Consider the following 17,496-nt stretch of genomic DNA (forward strand, 5'->3'; position numbering starts at 1 on the left):
GCTCTCAAATAAATAAATTAAAAAAATGGACAAAAAATATTTAAAAAAAAATTAAGTGTTACTGTGTACAACTGTGACATTTCATACAGTCCCAATGTTAGGTCATCATTTGTAATTCTCAACACCCTAAAAAGACACTCCATCCCCATTAAGCAGCCACTCTCCATACCCCCTTTCCCCAGCTGTTTCTGGACAGTTCCCACAGATGCATCATTGTGCCTCTGTGTCCTTCTGAATCATTTTCAAGTAGTTGCTTGGATCTGTGCTGTGTTCCTTTTCATGACTCAACAATGTTCCATTGCAGAATTACTTCCTTATTCTTTTTTGGCTTCTTTGTTTGTTTGATTTTGAGGTAGGGTCTCGCTGTAGCCAAGTCTGACCTAGAATTCACTATGTAGTCTCAGGGTGGCCTTGAACTCATGGAAATCCTCCTACCTCTTTCTCCTGAGTGCTGGGATTAAAGATGTGTGCCACCACACTGGCCAGAATTACTTTTTTAGTTTAAAAAATTGCTTTTAGTGGCTCTATAGAAGGCGATCTCCAAGATGGAGACTGCACAGAGGGGTCATGGAGGCACCCTTGTTGGTCAGCCTGGCCCGGGGGTGGGAGATTCTGACACGGGAGACACTGCTCAGAGAACGGTGCTGGCATCTGTTCACACGCTGATTGCCACTCCTCCAGGCACTGATCACCTTGTCCTAGGCTCCCTTGCAGCCTTCTGCTATATACTTATTTACACATTCATTCGTCATTCATTCATACGACAAAATGAGTCTCTGGGGTTCTATGACCCCACCCAAGAGTTAGAAATTTCCCCGAGTCTTTGACCTTCTGGCCTTGCCTCTCCCACCCCGCCCCTCCCAGAGACAGCTGTCATCCTCATCCTTTCCCTGTCATCACTCCACTGTGTTTGCCTTTTGATAAAGCCTTGTCCCTAAACCACAAACGGTCCAATTTGTTTGCTTAGTAGCTTTATAGAGGACCTGTCACACTGTGTGTCACCTTCTAGGACTCTGCTTCATTTGTTTGTTTATTTTGCCCAATATTATGTCATTAAGATTCCAGCCTGAATTGGCGAGACATACTCCGTTGTATTTGCTCTTCTCTTCTGTCCATTGGCATTTGGGTTTGTACCACTGTTTTGCTACACTTGAGCTCAGGCTGACATGGAATAACTCACTATGTAGTCTCAGGGTGGCCTCGAACTCATCACGATCCTCCTACCTCTGCCTCAGAGTGCTGGGATTAAAGGAGGGCGGCACCACACCCAGTCCAAAAGGCAGGTTTTTTAAAGCTGTATTATCCCCACATGCACTTTCTCCACCTATGCTAAAATCTCCCTGATAGCCAGCTTTTCAATGGCTGACTAATATGCCACCATACAGTTAGGTCATAGCTTATTTAACCAGTCCCCAGTTGTTGGACAGATTGTCCCAACACTTGGCCAGCATCAACCCCAATGCTACACATGACTTCACCCTGATGCTGGGCCCCTGGCCACCCTGTCACCCTCTCCACAGGTGAGCCCAAGAACTCAACAGCCCCGATGAGCATTCCCAATGGCACAGCCTCCTCCAGCACCTCGGAAGACGCCATCAAGAACATCCTGGAACAAGCTCGCAGGGAAATGCAAGCCCAGCAGCAAGCCCTGCTGGAGATGGAGTCTGGACCCCGAGGCCGCTCGGTACCTCCCTCGCCCCCAGAGCACCCCTCTCTGGCCGCCGTGAGCCAGAACGGACCCCCGACCTACGTCAAGCAGGAGGGCGGTGGCGGCGGCGGCGGTGTTGGCGGAGGCCCCGGCAGCAGCGGCACACAGACGGCGCTCACGGTCCTGTCCCCCGCTGCATTCGTTCAAAGCATCATCCGGAAGGTGAAGTCTGAGATCGGTGATGCCGGCTACTTTGACCACCACTGGGCCTCGGACCGCGGCCTGCTCAGCCGCCCCTACGCCTCTGTGTCGCCCTCCCTGTCCTCCTCCTCCTCCGGCTATTCTGGACAGCCCAACGGCCGGGCCTGGCCCCGCACCGACGAGGCCTCCACTGCCCCTGACGATGAGGCACCCACGGGAGAGGACGATCCCTCCAGGGTGGGAGAGCTGAAGTCCGAGGCTGGGGTTCCCGAGGCGGGCAGTGGGCGCCTGGCCTACTACCCGGCCTACGTGCCCCGCACGCTGAAGCCCACCGTGCCGCCCCTGACGCCCGAGCAGTACGAGCTGTACATGTACCGCGAGGTGGACACTCTGGAGCTGACGCGCCAGGTCAAGGAGAAACTGGCCAAAAATGGCATCTGCCAGCGCATCTTCGGGGAGAAGGTGTGGACAGTGAGAGGCTGGGCACCCAGGAGGCCCGCCAAGTCCTTGGCCCTGGCCTGTGGTCTGAAGGGAGACCAGGGTGGGAAGCTGCGCCTCAGGACCCCGATCGGGCCTCTTGTCCTGTGTCCAGCCACCACCCGCTCCCTCCTCCAGAGTCCTCGCGGTCCGGCCCCTGAAGGATTAGCGCTGAGCCCAGCTCATGTATCCCTGGAGGACCAGGTTTAAATAGCACAGGAATGACGGAAAGTCATGAAGCCCAGAGCACGGGGTGGGGGCCACGGGAGTGACCTAAGGGGAAGCACAGCACAAGAGGCCCTTCAGGCAGTTGGGAGTTTGAAACACAGGGCCATCAGGGCGAAGGGGTAGGAGGAACAAGAGGGAGGCGGCCCCAAGGTCCAGGGAGAGGGCCAGGAAAGCCTGTCCCGAGGCCTGCTGACCCATCCCACCCACAGGTGCTGGGCCTGTCACAGGGCAGCGTGAGCGACATGCTGTCCCGGCCAAAGCCGTGGAGCAAGCTGACCCAGAAAGGCCGGGAACCCTTCATTCGCATGCAGCTCTGGCTGTCGGACCAGCTGGGCCAGGCCACAGCCCGGCAGCCTGGCACCTCTCAGGGTGAGCACGGGGCTGTGGGGGGGGGGGGTCTGTATGGGGTCCCATGCTCCCCATGGACTTCCCTTCCTTCCCTCCATCCCCACAACCCAGCTCTGGTCCTGGCCTCCATTGCTGCCCCTGGGGACCACGTGTGCTTCTGTGGTCCCCCTGCTGCTCCCCTTCTGATCCCAGCTGGAAGGAAATGTCCACATCCCACAGCAGACGCCCTGGTAATGCCCCTGCAGGGGGCCTGAGGCACCAAAGCAGGTGGGACAAACTTCCTACAGAGTTCTCTCCTCCTGCATCATCAGTCTCACTGGCTGACCTCAGCTTTCTCCAAAGACACAGAATTGTGCCCCAGAAGCCTTCTTAGCCTAGGCTGGGGAGAGGAGGAGAAATTAGCCATTCATTAACAAGGTGTGGGGCAGGTGGAATCTGAGCTCATAGTGTGAGGAAACTGAGGCTCAGACAGTCCCCAAAGTCACAGGGCCCAGAGGAAGGGACCAAGCTCCCTCTTGCTCAGATGGCCAGTAGGTGTGGCTGTTGGAGACCCTGTTGGTGGCACTGGGATCAGGGCATGTGGCTGCAGAGTACACACTGCCACAGAGACGAGAGAGAGACAGACTCCAAGCTCTTGGACTGGAGCCCAGTTTCAGTGACCCCCCACTTTACATGCACAGAAATGAGCCAGGGACAGGCACTGCCAACAGGTTTACAGACCAGAAACATGTCAAGTGACAGAAACCAAGGTCCTTTGGCACTCATCACCCACAGGACAATAGCTTGTCTGATTAATCTGTGGCTGCAAAGTAGAGAGAAGCTTCTGGGCAAACAGACGGGCAGACAGGTGACAAGCAGGTGGGCAAATAAGTGACAGGTGAGCAGACAAGCAGAGTGACGGGCAAACAGGTGACAGGCAAGCATGAAGACAAGCAGCAGACAGGCAACAGGCAAGCAGGTGGACAGGCAGGCAGAAAGGTGGCAACAGGTGGGCAGACAGCCGACATGACAGGCAGATGGACAGAAGAGGCAGACAGACAGCAAGCAGGTGGACAGACAGGTGACAGGCAGGTGATCAGACAGGCGAATGGTCAGCTAGATAGACCAGCAGGTGCACAAATAACAGATGGCAGCTTCTCTAAATATTTCTCTTCAGTGTTGGTTGAGCTGTGATTGCTGAATCCAAGGAGACCGAGGCTGGCAGGACTTTCCAAGAAACAGAAATGAAATCAGGCCTGGTGGTACATGCCTGTGACCCCAACCCTCAGGAGGCTGAGGCAGGAGGATCACCAGTTCAAGGCCAGCTTGGGCAATTTAGAGAGACCTATCTCAAAGTCATTTTCCTTTTTTCTTTTCTTTATTTTTTCTTTCCTTTTTTTTTTTTATTTTTCGAGGTAGGGTCTCACTCTAGCTCAGGCTGACTGTGTCGCCTCAGGGTGGCCTCAAACTCATGGTGATCCTCCTATCCCTGCCTCCCGAGTGCTGGGATTAAAGGCATGCACCACCACACCTGGCAAAGTCATTTTTCTTTTAAATCATTGGGCTGTAGCTCAGTGATAGAGCATTTGCCTATCTTATGCAAAACTCTGGGATCAATCCCTAGTGCTGGTAAAAAAGATTATACTTTATACTCTAATAAATGTTACACACATAAATTTTTTCTCTTTCCAGGGGCAGCTCAGAAGCCATTGTTACATTCAGTTATCATGTTGCTTTTGTTTGTTTGTTTCTCAAGGTAGGGTTTAACTCTAGCCCAGGCTGACCTGGAATTCATTTAGACTCAGGGTGGCCTCTCAGGGATGCCTCCCGAGTGCTGGGATTAAAGGTGTGCACCACCATGCCCGGCTCATCATGTTGTTTTTTGTTTGTTGGGATTTTGGGGGTTTGGTTTTGTTTTTTCTTTTTTCTTTTATTTATTTTTTTGTTAATGAGTTTTGTACTCAGCGAATACAGTCACTTTGGTACCATTATTAGGCTCATCCATGACCTACCCCCTCCACTTGGCCCCTCCTTGTTGAGGTATCTGGGTCATGCATTCTGGAGTTAGCCCAGTCATGGGTTAGGATAAATGTCTCTGTATATCATGGCCCAACATGTGGCTCTGACATTCTTTCCGCAAAATCCCTCTTCCGCAAAATTTCCCTGAGCCATGTTGAGTTCATTTTTGATCTGCTTCAGTGATGAGGTGTTGGGGGCCTCTGGGTCTCTGGATCTCTGATTTGGTAGGAGTTGATTTTTCTCTGTGTTGATCTCCTTCACCCTTGTGCTGGTATCCGATTCACCAAGAAAACAGCACCCTTGCTTGTTTCGCCAATTGTTCTTAGTTTCAGCCGGGGCCCTTTTGAGGTATGATGGGGTGGCTCTCTCCTTAGGATCTACATCTATCTGAAAAAGAGAAGCAGATTCTCCAACGGAGAGTAAGTTAGCACCAGACAAATGGGATAACCCTTACTTTTTTATAGAGAATTTAGTAGGTGTGTGCCCTCTTGTAGCCCACAATTGATGGTAGCTTGATAATGGAGAGTGTGCTCATGTTTGGATATGGTTCTGACTTGTTTCCCAGCTCCAGCTATGGGTCACATACCACTGAGGGGATCAGTTAGCCGAATCAAGAGCAGCTGGTTCCCACCATGGCTGTGCACCACTATTACATTTGTGTGGGCATCACAACAGATTGCTGCTAAGTAGGTTAGACCATGAGTTGCTTGGACAGATATTGGTCATTTTCCCCTAGTCGCCCATGTAGCACCTTCTGGCACTAGATGGTAGGGTCTCACTCTAGCTCAGGCTGAACTGGAATTTACTATGTAATCTCAGGGTGGCCTCGAACTCACAGTGATTCTCCTACCTGTACCTCCCAAGAGCTGGGATTAAAGGTGTGCGCCACCATGCCCAGATTTGTCTGTCAGTTTCATAAATTTTATTTTGCACGTCAGTGTGTGTGTTCATATTCTTGTAGGTGCTCAGTGTGCAGGTGCATATAGAGGCCAGAGGTCAACATTAGGTGTGTCCCCTTTGTTTATTGAGGTAGGGTCTCTTCACTTGAACCCAGAGCTCACTGATTCAGCTAGCTGGTCTGCTTCCCTGCAGGATCCCATCTCTGCCTTCCAAGTGCTGGGATTACAAGCAAGCCACCATGCCACCACCCAGCATTTTCTTTTTAGAGAGGGAATGGGTACTCCAAGGCCTCCTGTCTCTGCAAACGAGTTCTAGTCATGTGCACCACCTTGTGGCGTTGAACCCAGGGCTTCAGGCTTTGTAAGCAAGTTCCTTTAATAGCTGAGTCATCGCTCCAGCCCCACCACCCAGTTTTTACCTGAGTTCTCTGGACCCGAACTCTGTCCTCATACCTGTGAACACAGCACTTTACGTATGGGGCCACATGCCCAGCCCATTTCTTATTCTATTTGCTCGTGTGTGTGTATGTGTGTGTGTAATGCGGTATGGTGTCCTTGCAGCACCCCACGTGACTGCCTGTGGTGGGGAACACTCACCTACAGTGGTTGGGGAAGAATATCTGATGTTCTCCTCCATCACTCTCCTGCCCATTCTTTTGTTTTTTGTTTTTCAAGGTAGGGTCTCACTCTAGCCTATGCTAACCTGGAATTCACTCTGTAGTCCCAGGCTGGCCTCGAACTCACAGTGATCCCCTTACCTCTGCCTTCCCAAGTGCTGGGATTAAAGGTGTGTGCCACCACGCCCAGCGTTTTGTTTCTGTTGTTTGTTTTTTGAGGTAAGGTGACCATTCTTACTCAAACTGGATTCTCTTACTGGTCCTAGAGCCTGCAATTGTTTAGCAATTCCTGGCGACTGGTGATTCTCCAGTCTGTGATTCCTGTAAGACTGAGGTTTCAGATGTATGTGGCCATGCCCAGCTGTTTATGTGGGTCCTAGGGATTAAACTCAATGGTCTCTCAGGCCTCCTCAGGCCCTTGTGCTTGTACAGGAAGTGCTCTTAATCACTGAGCCACCTCCCCTACCCTGTTTCTTCGTTCTGAGACAAGGTCTTTCTGTGCAGCCCAGGTTGTCCTCAGACTCATGAAAACCCTTTGCCTCAGCCTCCCTAGTGCTGGGTCCTTAGTGCTTGGCCTCTATTGGGTTTCCTATATTCCCTGGTATTATGTCCATACTCAACACAGGAGTTTCACATTAGTGACACAAGGTCCTCCCATTGTATCACAACAGGGACACGGGCTGTTGATGTGTCCTGTGACTATTGATGCTGATCACCTCATTATGTCCATGGGGACTACCCCTGCTCAGTGACTGTTCTGCCTCTGTGAGCCTCCTGTGGATGGCCCCTTCCTGGGTGTCATTGTGGTGGCCACAGAATGGCTTGGTGCTGACTCAGCTCCAACAAACCATCCCGCCCCCGACACAGCAGATAGTGGTGACCACCTTGCTGTCTCTCTGGCCCACAGCCAGTCCCACCGAGCTGAGGTCCTCACCGTCACCACCCCTGAGCCCCACAGAGCCTGAGAAGACTTCACAGGAGCCCCTGGGCCTGTCGTTGGAGAGCAGCAAAGAGAACCAGCAGCCAGAAGGCCGTGCTGGCTCCTCACTGGGCGGGAAGATGATCTCGGTCAGCCAGGCCACAGGGGGGATCCAGGAGATCGTGGCCATGTCCCCGGAGCTGGACACCTACTCCATCACCAAGAAGGTCAAAGAGGTCCTCACAGACAACAACCTAGGTATGGTGGGCAGGGCCTGGGACACTGTCTCCAGCCCCAACTGGCTCCTTCTGGTCTCAAGAAAAGTGTTACTGGGACAGCCCCATAAGTGCCCACTAGCCCTGGGCATCCAGGACTCTGAAGGTGACATATGACTTTGACCCCAGGATGACTTCATCCAGGGCCAAAGTTATGTCCTCTGGGTGCTCAGCCAGCGAGGATACCTGTCCCTGCTCTTTCCTTGTCTGCATGACACACTCATAGTGACAAGTGCCAGCTCTTCCCCCTTCCCCAGGGCCACATGTAAACCTAGAACCTTTCAATGTGACTTCCACCATGAAAATAAGACAGAGCTGGTATTTCAGAATACCAGGCAGGAGCATAGCATGTTGGTTCACGTCTGTAATCCCAACACCTGGGAGGCTGCAGCAAGCAAATTCAAGGCTCACCTGGACTACATAGTGAGACCCTGTCTAAAAAATAAATAAATAAATAAGAAGTCTGAAAAGATGGCTCAGTCAGTAAAGTGCTTATCTTGGAAGCATGAGGACCTGAGTTAGGATCCCAGCACCCAGGCAGTTATCAAGTAATCAAGACAGCATGGTTGTATAATCCCAGAGCTCAGGAGGCTGAGACAGGAGGATCACAAGTTTGGAGCCAAGGCCTGGAAGATGAGTTAGTAGTTAAAGGTGCCTCCTTGCAAAGCCTGTCAGTCCAGGTTCAAACCCCCAGCCAACCACATAAAGTTGGATGAGCAATCATTTGCAGCAACAGAAGACTTGAGCCGGGCGTGGTGGTGCACGCCTTTAATCCCAGCACTCGGGAGGCAGAGGTAGGTGGATTGCCGTCAGTTCGAGGCCACCCTGAGACTCCATAGTGAATTCCAGGTTAGCCTGGGCTAGAGTGAGACCCAACCTTGGGAAAAAAAAGACTCTAGTGTACCAAGTACACACACACACATACAAATAAATAAAAACTGAAAAACCAAATTTAAGGCCAGCCTCAGCTATATAAGACCCTGTCTCAATGTCTAAATAAATAAACAAACAAATAAATAACAGCAGCTAAGTGTGGCCAAGAGCTTGTCTAGCATGTATAAGGCCTTGGGTTTGATTCCCAGTGCCTATACCATGCATACACACACAAAAAAAAAATTATGGAAATCCTCCCCACCTCTTAGCTGTTCCACTTTTGGCATCTCTGATACTTTCTGAACACAGATGGGAATGAATATATTTACAACTCTGTGGCTAAGCTCTTAGTTCTGTATGGGATTCTACACATGCTGTCTTGCAACTTGCTCCTGAGAACCCCCCACTTTGGGGGACAGCCTCAGGATGGGGGGGTCATATTACCCACAGTGTTTTCCACTGTAACAAAGGGCTTGGGCCAGATGATAGACATGGTGGTTGATTTGAGTTTCCTGCTGTCTTTACAGATATGTTGAGGAAGGCCAGACATGGTAGTATATGCCTGTACTCCTAGCACTTGGGAGGTGTGCGCAATAGGATCAGAATTACAAGGACAGCCTTGGCTACACAGCAAGTTCTAGGCATGCCTGGGCTACATGAGACCCTATCTCAAAATATATATTAGTAAATAATATAACACATATGGGCTGAGGATTGAGCTCAGTAGTAGAATGCCTACCTAGTATGCATGAGGCCCTAGTTAGATCCCTAGTCCCCCAACCCCCAAAAAAAGTCTGTATGCATTTTTGTGCCCTCAAGCAAGTATCACTCTAAACTAATCCCAGGCCATGCAACTGCTGAATCAAAGGCCAAATATATTTAAAATTCTGAGCCTGCCAAGTTATCCAAAACAACAACAACAAAAAAAATGATAAGACGCTTGCATACATGACAGTTGCAGGCAGTTCTGGGGATCCTCTAGGAATGAAGGACCTCATAAATGGAAAAGCATTTTGTTAGTTGCTGTTTAGTGCCACGCCCCAAATCTCTTATGTAGAGGTTTCCATGGGGTTCCCCTGGGCATGGGTCCTCATGCCTGCAGCCCACCCTCCCTAGGCTCACCTGAATCCTGCCTGCTCCCCGTCTGTCTCTCCATCCTGCTGGGGTAACAGCTGCTCTTCCCTGTTCCCAGGGCAGCGGCTGTTTGGGGAGAGCATCCTGGGCTTGACCCAGGGCTCTGTGTCTGACTTGCTGTCTCGGCCCAAGCCCTGGCACAAGCTGAGCCTAAAGGGCCGGGAGCCCTTTGTGCGCATGCAGCTGTGGCTCAGTGACCCTCACAATGTGGAGAAGCTGCGGGATATGAAGAAGCTGGAGAAGAAAGGTAAATGCTTCACTGGGTGACTCGGGTCAACTCAGTACCAGCCAGGTACAGGACTTCATGAAACCATAATCCCAAAGAACCATGCCAGTGGCAGCAATGAACATACCCACATCTTGAGATTGGAGAGATGGCTCAGTCAGTAAAATGTTTGCCTCTCAAGCATGAGGACCTGAGTTCAAGCCCCATGCCAGGTGTAGTGATATGTAGCAATAATCCCAGTACTGGGGAGACAGAGAAAGGAGAATCCCTAGGGCTCATTGATCACCCAAGCTAGCCTGATTGGTGAACTCTAGGCCAATGAGAAACCCTGTCTTAAAAAAATATTTGGCCACGTGTGGTGGCACACACACACTTTTAATCCCAGCTCTTGGAAGAGAGAGGATGGCTATGAGTTCAAGGCCAGCCCAGAACTACAGAGTGAGATCCAGATCAACCTGAGCTAAAGTAAGACCCTGCCTCGGGGAAAAAAAAAAGCTGAGCATGGTGATATATAACTTAATCCCAGCACTTGGGAGGACAGATAGGAGGATCACTATAAATTTAAGGCCAGCCTGAGACTACATAGTGAGTTCTATGTCAGCCTGGGCTACAGCAAGACCCTACCTCAATCGGAAAAGAAAAAAGAGAAGTCTGATGATCCTGAGGACAGCACCCAAGGCTTCTGTAAGCACATGCACCCACAGACATGTATAAAAGTAACTCATACATCTCCCAAGAAAATCCAACACGGCGCTTTGCGTGCTGTTCTCTCCTGGGCCCAGAGTTAGTGAAGTCTTGCTGCCATCCTCTGCCGCACACAAGCGCCTTCTCTTGGTCTCCATTTCTCCTGGGCCCAACCAGCAAGTGAGGAGAGACTGGGGTCTCAGTAGTCCTTTCAAGGGCCCACAAGGGCCCACCTCTTAAAGGGCCTACCACCTCCCAAAAGCACCCAATTGGGACCAAGCCTTCAACCTAAGTGTCTCTTGGGGTCGGGGCAGGAGGTGGCTGGCTTTCAGATCCAAACCTTAGCAGTACTTTGATGGTGGAGAGTTCAGATGTGTCTGATAGTAAGTGGCTTCATCTAAATCAGGCCTTCTCACATTAGACTGTTCTGAAATTCAGTGGCACCTCTGACTTCTTTTTTTTTTTTTTTAGGTAGGGTTTTGCTATAGCCCAAGCTGACCTGGAATTCACTATGTGGTCTCACGGCATTCCTCCTACCTCAGCCTCCTGAGTGCTGGGATTAAAGGCGTGCGCCACCACATCCAGCCCACCTTTGACTTTTGTGACAGTGCCACAGGGCACCCTGGCTCAAGCATTTCCTGCATGTGAGGTCCTGCCACCCTTCTGTGCAGCCATGTTCTAGGAACCCCTGAGAAGGCCTCAGGCAGCAGGACAGGGGCAGGGGGACAGGCTAGTATCTCAGAAGAGGATTGGGGAGTGGACACAGGCCAAGGGGACGAGACTAGGGGGCACAGAGGGCTTTGCTGGACTGGCTGATCACCAGCCCCAGAGCTCCCACTGTCCCTGGAGAACTGGGGGACTGGCAATTGCCCCTCAGCCTCCCTCCTTCCCTCCCGCTAGCCTACCTAAAGCGCCGCTATGGGCTCATCAGCACCGGTTCAGACAGTGAGTCGCCGGCCACACGCTCTGAGTGCCCCAGCCCATGCCTGCAGCCGCAGGAGGTGAGCCTCCTGCAGGCCAAGAAGCCGCGCGTGGTGCTGGCGCCCGCGGAGAAGGAGGCACTGCGGAAGGCCTACCAGCTGGAGCCCTACCCCTCTCAGCAGACCATCGAGCTGCTGTCCTTCCAGCTCAACCTCAAGACCAACACTGTCATCAACTGGTTCCACAACTACAGGTGGCCACGGGGAACACTAGGGGAGTGGGGACCTCGGGAGCACAGGGGCATGGGGAGACATGTGGATTACCAAGGGCCTTGGGAACCTAGGAGGCACAGGAAGCCCTTGGGGACCTCAGGGGACATAGATATCTTTGGGGAAACCCAGAGGCCCACAGGAGACACAAAGGGCCATAGAAGAAGACCCAGATGTACATAGAAGACCTAGGTATATCAGTCCCGTGGAGCTGGGCCAGATAATACAGGTGTTTAGATTCATATCCAGATCCTTCACTTCCAGCTGAGGAACCTAAGCAAGTGACATTCCTTCCCCATAGAGGCCCCCTTGTGGAGGACCCAGAGACGTTTATGTAAACACCTGCCGGGCTTTGAATATGTGACGGCTGCTACTTCCAGTCTGCCAGCCAGCTTTCTCTGGAAAGCTGCCTCTAGGGGGGACAGGGATCCATGTGCAGGCCAAGGCCTGGGGTCCTCCAGCTGGAGTTCCAGGGGCTCTGCCACTTCAGGGACCCAAAGGAGAACCCCATTCCACCTCTGTGTATGCCACTTTCCTGTACCCCTTCCTGCTCTCCCAGCCCCAGTTTCACCCATTCCAGCTGCTGTGGCTTGGAGGAAGTCACGGCAGAGAACTTCCTGAGGCCAACTGAGGACTCCATAGGGAGGTTTGCACACAACATACCTCAGGGACCAGCTCAGAAGCTACACCCTGCTTCCTGAGCAGGAAGTGTCACTGGTACCAGTGGTACATATACCTATCCAGTTGGTCCTGGGGCAGAGAGAAGTCTTGAGATTCCCAGGGAAAAGGGCATGTGGGGACTGGTGATGGACTGCTCAGTCCCCCCTCCCAGCCTGTGCTTGACATCCCACAGTTCTAGGAGGGAGTTCTATGAGCTCTCATAGTCTTGTCCAGATAGCATATGGTAAGGAATGTAATGCCTGCCTCCAAGTGCCGAACTATGGTCAAATGAAGGATGACACACATCCTACAGTATTCGCAGATTACCTGACTCAGACCTCAGGCTGCTAAACAACAAATGGCATAGGTCTTTACAACCTTGCCTCCTCTCCTCCCTCAGTGACATGGGGACATCTCCCTTCTCGTTGCACACAGGAACTAAGCACTCCATCAGCATCTGGCTCTTTCCTTTAAAATGGACTAGGCAGTCCTTCCAAGCCAGAAAACGTTTGGAAGTGGGGGGTGGGGGGAAATTCTCACCAATGGTTGCTGTTACTGTTAATAAAGACCTTGACTATCAAAAAATAAATAAATAAATAAATAATAAAATGGACTAGGCATACAGCCCAGTTGGTAGAGTGATTGCCTAGCCATGCACAAGGTCCTGGGTACAATTCCCAGCTTCCCATAAACCAGGAATGGTGTTTGCAACCTGTTGTAATCTCAGAATCTGGGAAGTGGAGGCAGGTGGATCAGAAATTCAAGGTCACCCTCAGTTACACAGAATGCTAGTCTGGGATATATGACTCCATGTCACCGCCCTCCGCACACAAAATAACACACTCACATGAGCAAAACTAAACATATAGCCGGGCGTGGTGGCACATGCCTTTAATCCCAGCACTCGGGAGACAGAGGTAGGAGGATCACCATGTGTTCGAGGCCACGCTGAGACTACATTGTGAATTTCATGTCAGCCTGGGCCAGAGTGAGACCCTACCTCAAAAAAAAAAAAAAAACAAAAAAAACAACTAAACATATATACACATATAATGTATGCACAGTGAAAAGGGGGTCTGAAAATAAGGAGTTCAAAGTCACCTTCCCTAAACCTAGGAAGATTATCATCACAAGCCAAGTCATTTCACCACCACCTAATAAATGCTATAAAACAGAAGGCTGGGCAGAGGAGGTGTTTGAGGTGGGTTTTAAAGGCTAAGTAAGAGTTTGTGCCATGGAACAAACAATTCTACTTTCAAAAGAAGTCAGAATGGAGATATACAGATATACAGAGTGCTTGCCCAGTTGTGCTACAGAAAGACTTAGAGAGAAAACTCTGTCCAAGGAACTTCAGAAAGCAAGATAAAGCCATGGCCCTCAGTACTTCTTTCTGATGGCAGATGTTCGTCTAAATATAGAACAACAGGGCTGCAGAGATCCTCAGTGGTTAAAGGTGCTTGTGTTCACAGCCTGCCGGCCTGGGTTCATTTCCCCAGTACTCACATGAAGCCAGATGCTCAAGGTGGTGCGTGTGTCATTTCATGTGCAGTGGCAAGGGACCTTGGTATGCCCATATTCATTTTCTCTCCTCACAAATAAATAAAGTAAAAAAAGGCTGGGCATGATGGCACATGCCTTTAATCCCCAGCACTCAGGAGGGAGAGGCCAGAGGATCACTGTGAGTTTCAGGCCACGCTGAAACTATATAGTGAATTCTAGGTCAGCCTGGGCTAGAGCAAGACCCTACCTCTCAAAACAATAAATAAATAAGTAAATAAATGTAGAAAATATAGTGACAGATGACAGCAAACTACAGGAAGAATGAACAACAGGAGGTGTTATGGAACATGACCAGGGAGACACTGCTGTAGACGTAGATATCATCCAGGGTGCTGAGTAGAGTTCAGATGCTTTTTGTGGGGGCTCAGTCCAGAGTTAGCAGACTCAGCCCCAGACTTACCCCACTTTCTGCCTCAGGTCCAGGATGCGGCGGGAGATGTTGGTGGAAGGAACGCAGGAGGAGCCGGACCTCGACCCCAGTGGGACCCCTGGTGTCCTGCCACCAGGCCACACCCACACAGACTCCATCCTGCAGAGCCCTGATTCAGAGGCTGAGGATCAGAAGCCTGCTGTGAAGAGCCTGGGACTGCGGGAGTCTGAGGAGGGTGCCATACCCACAACTACCGTGGACAGGGTCCCAGTGAAGATCAAGCAGGAGCAGAGTGAGGAGGATGCTGAGGAAGGGGTGGGCAGCCAGCCCCAAGACTTAGGGGAACCTGACAAAGGGCAAGGTTCCCCCAAAGAGGAGCATCCTGACCCTCTGGAGAGCAATGGACTTTCAGAAACAGCCCCTGAGACCCACCTTCCAGATGGGCCCAGCCCAGACTGTTCTTCACTACACCCCTCCCAGGAGAGGGAGGGAGAGGATCGGATTCACTCAGACCCTCTGAGGTCCAAGTCTGCCTCAGAGTCCTCACACTGCAGTCTGGAAGAGCCCCTGAACTCACCCTCTGCCACCTCCTCACCAGGCCTCACAACATGTGTATCACCCATCCCTTCCTCCTCAGCCCCCATCTCCCCATCCTCACCCAGTGCCCTGCCTGCCAAAGTACCAAGTGCCAGCCCAACTGCTGACACAACCGGGACCTTGCACCCCAGTGCCAAGGTGAACCCTAACTTGCAGCGACGGCACGAGAAAATGGCCAACTTGAACAGTATTATTTACAGATTGGAGAGAGCTGCCAACCGAGAGGAGGCCCTGGAGTGGGAGTTCTGAGGCAATGGGCATGCTCTAGCCACATCCCTCTCTCACTGATCTTGTGGACAGGGTGGGTGGGGCCAGAGAGGGTAGAATTCAGCCATCCAGATGTGGACAGCAATGTTACGCCGTTTACGTTTATTGTTGTAATCCTAGTTCTCTGAAGTCATGAGTAAGTGGGTGGAGCAGATGCCACCACCTCTTCCTCTCAGTATCCCATGCCACAGAAGGTACCAGAATCCTGCCCATTATCCCCACCCAGACTCCTCTACAGGAGACAGGAACAAAATGGCGCTACATTCTCACCTGAAAACTCCAAACTCTTTTAGAAAAAAAAAAAAATAAAGAAATATTTATAGACCTCTTTTAGCTATTTTAATAAAGGATCCTTTGGAATTTATTCCCAGCGATACTGTTTTGATATCACAGAGAGTTATGAAATCAGGATGCTGTCACAACTGTTGCGGAGTAGACATTGATGTTGTGTCATTTTTGCCACTAGATGAGATTAAAAGAAGACAAATGATCAAAGCCATCATAAAACACTCTAAAACTGACCAAATTTAAATAACCTTTGAACCGCCATTTGGTTTTTCCCCCACGCCTGTCTGTGAGATGCAGCACGTGGCTACAACCCTTCCAGAAACCATGCTGAAAAGAAAGTCCAAAAGACTCTAAATGAAACCTACACACCATTGAGGATGTGGTCCGTTCTGGTGGTCTGTCTGCAACCTCGATGTCACAGAATGCCCTTTTACTAATGGGAATATTGTAGTGGTGTGACCGTGGCCCAGTACAGGATGCAGCATGGTGCACAATGCAAATGCTTACACCCCCTGAGTTCAAAACAGGTGGGGCTGCATCCTGATCCTGACCCTGTGAAGATAGGAAGTATTTCCAGAGATTTTGGAGAGCTGTGTATAGAGGAGGTGCTCAGAGAGGTACTTAGGCCAGAGTGACCATGTTTCCAAACCTGAAGTGTGGCTGTACCAGGTTTCCTGTAGGTATAAGCAGGACATTCCAGAAAAGACTGGCCACCATCTTCCCTCCTTGTTTCTAGAAAGTACAACTGTTGGTCCTTCTCAACACTGAAGCTTAGCACTCAGTGCCAAAAGATAATTTTAACCAGCTAGAGACCTCAACTCCCCTTATCACCATCTTCTCTCAAGTGGACCTCAAAGTGCCATCAGGGGAAGGTGTCAGCAAGGCCAAGATCATCACAGCACATCCACCTTACCCCAGTCTCCAGGTTCACCCTCCTGCTTTCCAACACAGGAGCTTTTGGGGAATAAAGAATTGGCTCCCTCCCACTTAAAGGCACCTTATCTCCAGTGTCCTCATCACAATTTCCTGGAAGAGAGATCCCCATCCGGAGGGAGCAACCACTCTCATGTTCTTTTCTAAACTGAATTGGTGGTTTCCTGGAATGATGATGAAAATGTGACCATCACTGGTGCAGATCCAGTGTCAGAAGGAAAGATGGCTGATGAACCCAGTGAGCATTTTGAAACCAAGGGGCAAATACTGGCAACCAGAAAGGGACAAACGAGGAATGATCCAGAAGTCCCAACTAACATGCACCAAGCCCAGCCTGCAGTCTCCACACCAGATAGTCCACATCGCACCCTGGAACATCTTTTTCCACACACCCTGGCTATGCATTCAAGAGTTTTCCACTGAATACATTTTTATCCAGAGGAAGGTATTTTTATATTTTGACACTAGGAAACAATGCTCAATTTTCAGAGTAATCCAATCTGGAACAAATGAAGCATCATCTAGCCACCACCACTCGGTCACAATTAGACATCCCTGGGGGAGAAACACCAGTTTTTATTCTTGAATCCACCATGTCTTTGAAATCCAGGCTGCATACTGACTCCACTCATCAGAGTTCACTTTGGCTTTAGTGTAACAGGATCTGAATAGACATTTGGTCTAGTCTTTCAAACACAGAAATCCTGTTGTACTGAAGTTTGAGGACCTGTGAGCAATTTTGTGTGGTTCACATCCTGTAATGGTTTAACACAAAACAAAAAAAACCCACAAAACTGTTTCATATGAGAGATTGATGAACTTTGTTTAAAGTTTAAAAAAAAGGAACACATTCTGTAAATGAGTCACTAAATACAGAATTGTATAACTCCTGGGGTTCCACTTCTTTGTTCTGGAGCTGGGGGTGTATGGTAGGGGGTCAGAGGTGGGCCCCAGAGGTCTTTTACAAAACTGTATTTTGGTTTGGTTGTTTTGGGGGAGTGTTTTGGTTTTGTTCCTAGAGATAAGATCTCATGTAGCCCAGACTGGCTTCAAACTTGCTATGTAGCTCAGGGTGACCTTGAACTCCTGACTACTGCCTTCACC

General features: G+C 50.4%; 1 protein-coding gene across 1 annotated transcript in view; it reads left to right on the plus strand.

Annotated features, from left to right (window-relative positions):
* Positions 1-17,280, plus strand: part of Cux2 (cut like homeobox 2) — a 275,735-nt gene extending 258,455 nt beyond the window's left edge. The window contains exons 17-22 of the mRNA XM_045132651.1: positions 1,521-2,311; positions 2,764-2,923; positions 7,324-7,593; positions 9,676-9,864; positions 11,428-11,701; positions 14,355-17,280. Of these exons, the coding sequence (XP_044988586.1) occupies positions 1,521-2,311; positions 2,764-2,923; positions 7,324-7,593; positions 9,676-9,864; positions 11,428-11,701; positions 14,355-15,153 (2,483 nt within the window). The 3' untranslated portion in view covers positions 15,154-17,280. The remainder of the gene's footprint in view (positions 1-1,520; positions 2,312-2,763; positions 2,924-7,323; positions 7,594-9,675; positions 9,865-11,427; positions 11,702-14,354) is intronic.
* Positions 17,281-17,496: the final 216 nt, after the last annotated feature.

The sequence above is a fragment of the Jaculus jaculus genome, chromosome 13 (assembly GCF_020740685.1).
Source record: "Jaculus jaculus isolate mJacJac1 chromosome 13, mJacJac1.mat.Y.cur, whole genome shotgun sequence".
Taxonomy (NCBI): Eukaryota; Metazoa; Chordata; class Mammalia; order Rodentia; family Dipodidae; genus Jaculus; species Jaculus jaculus.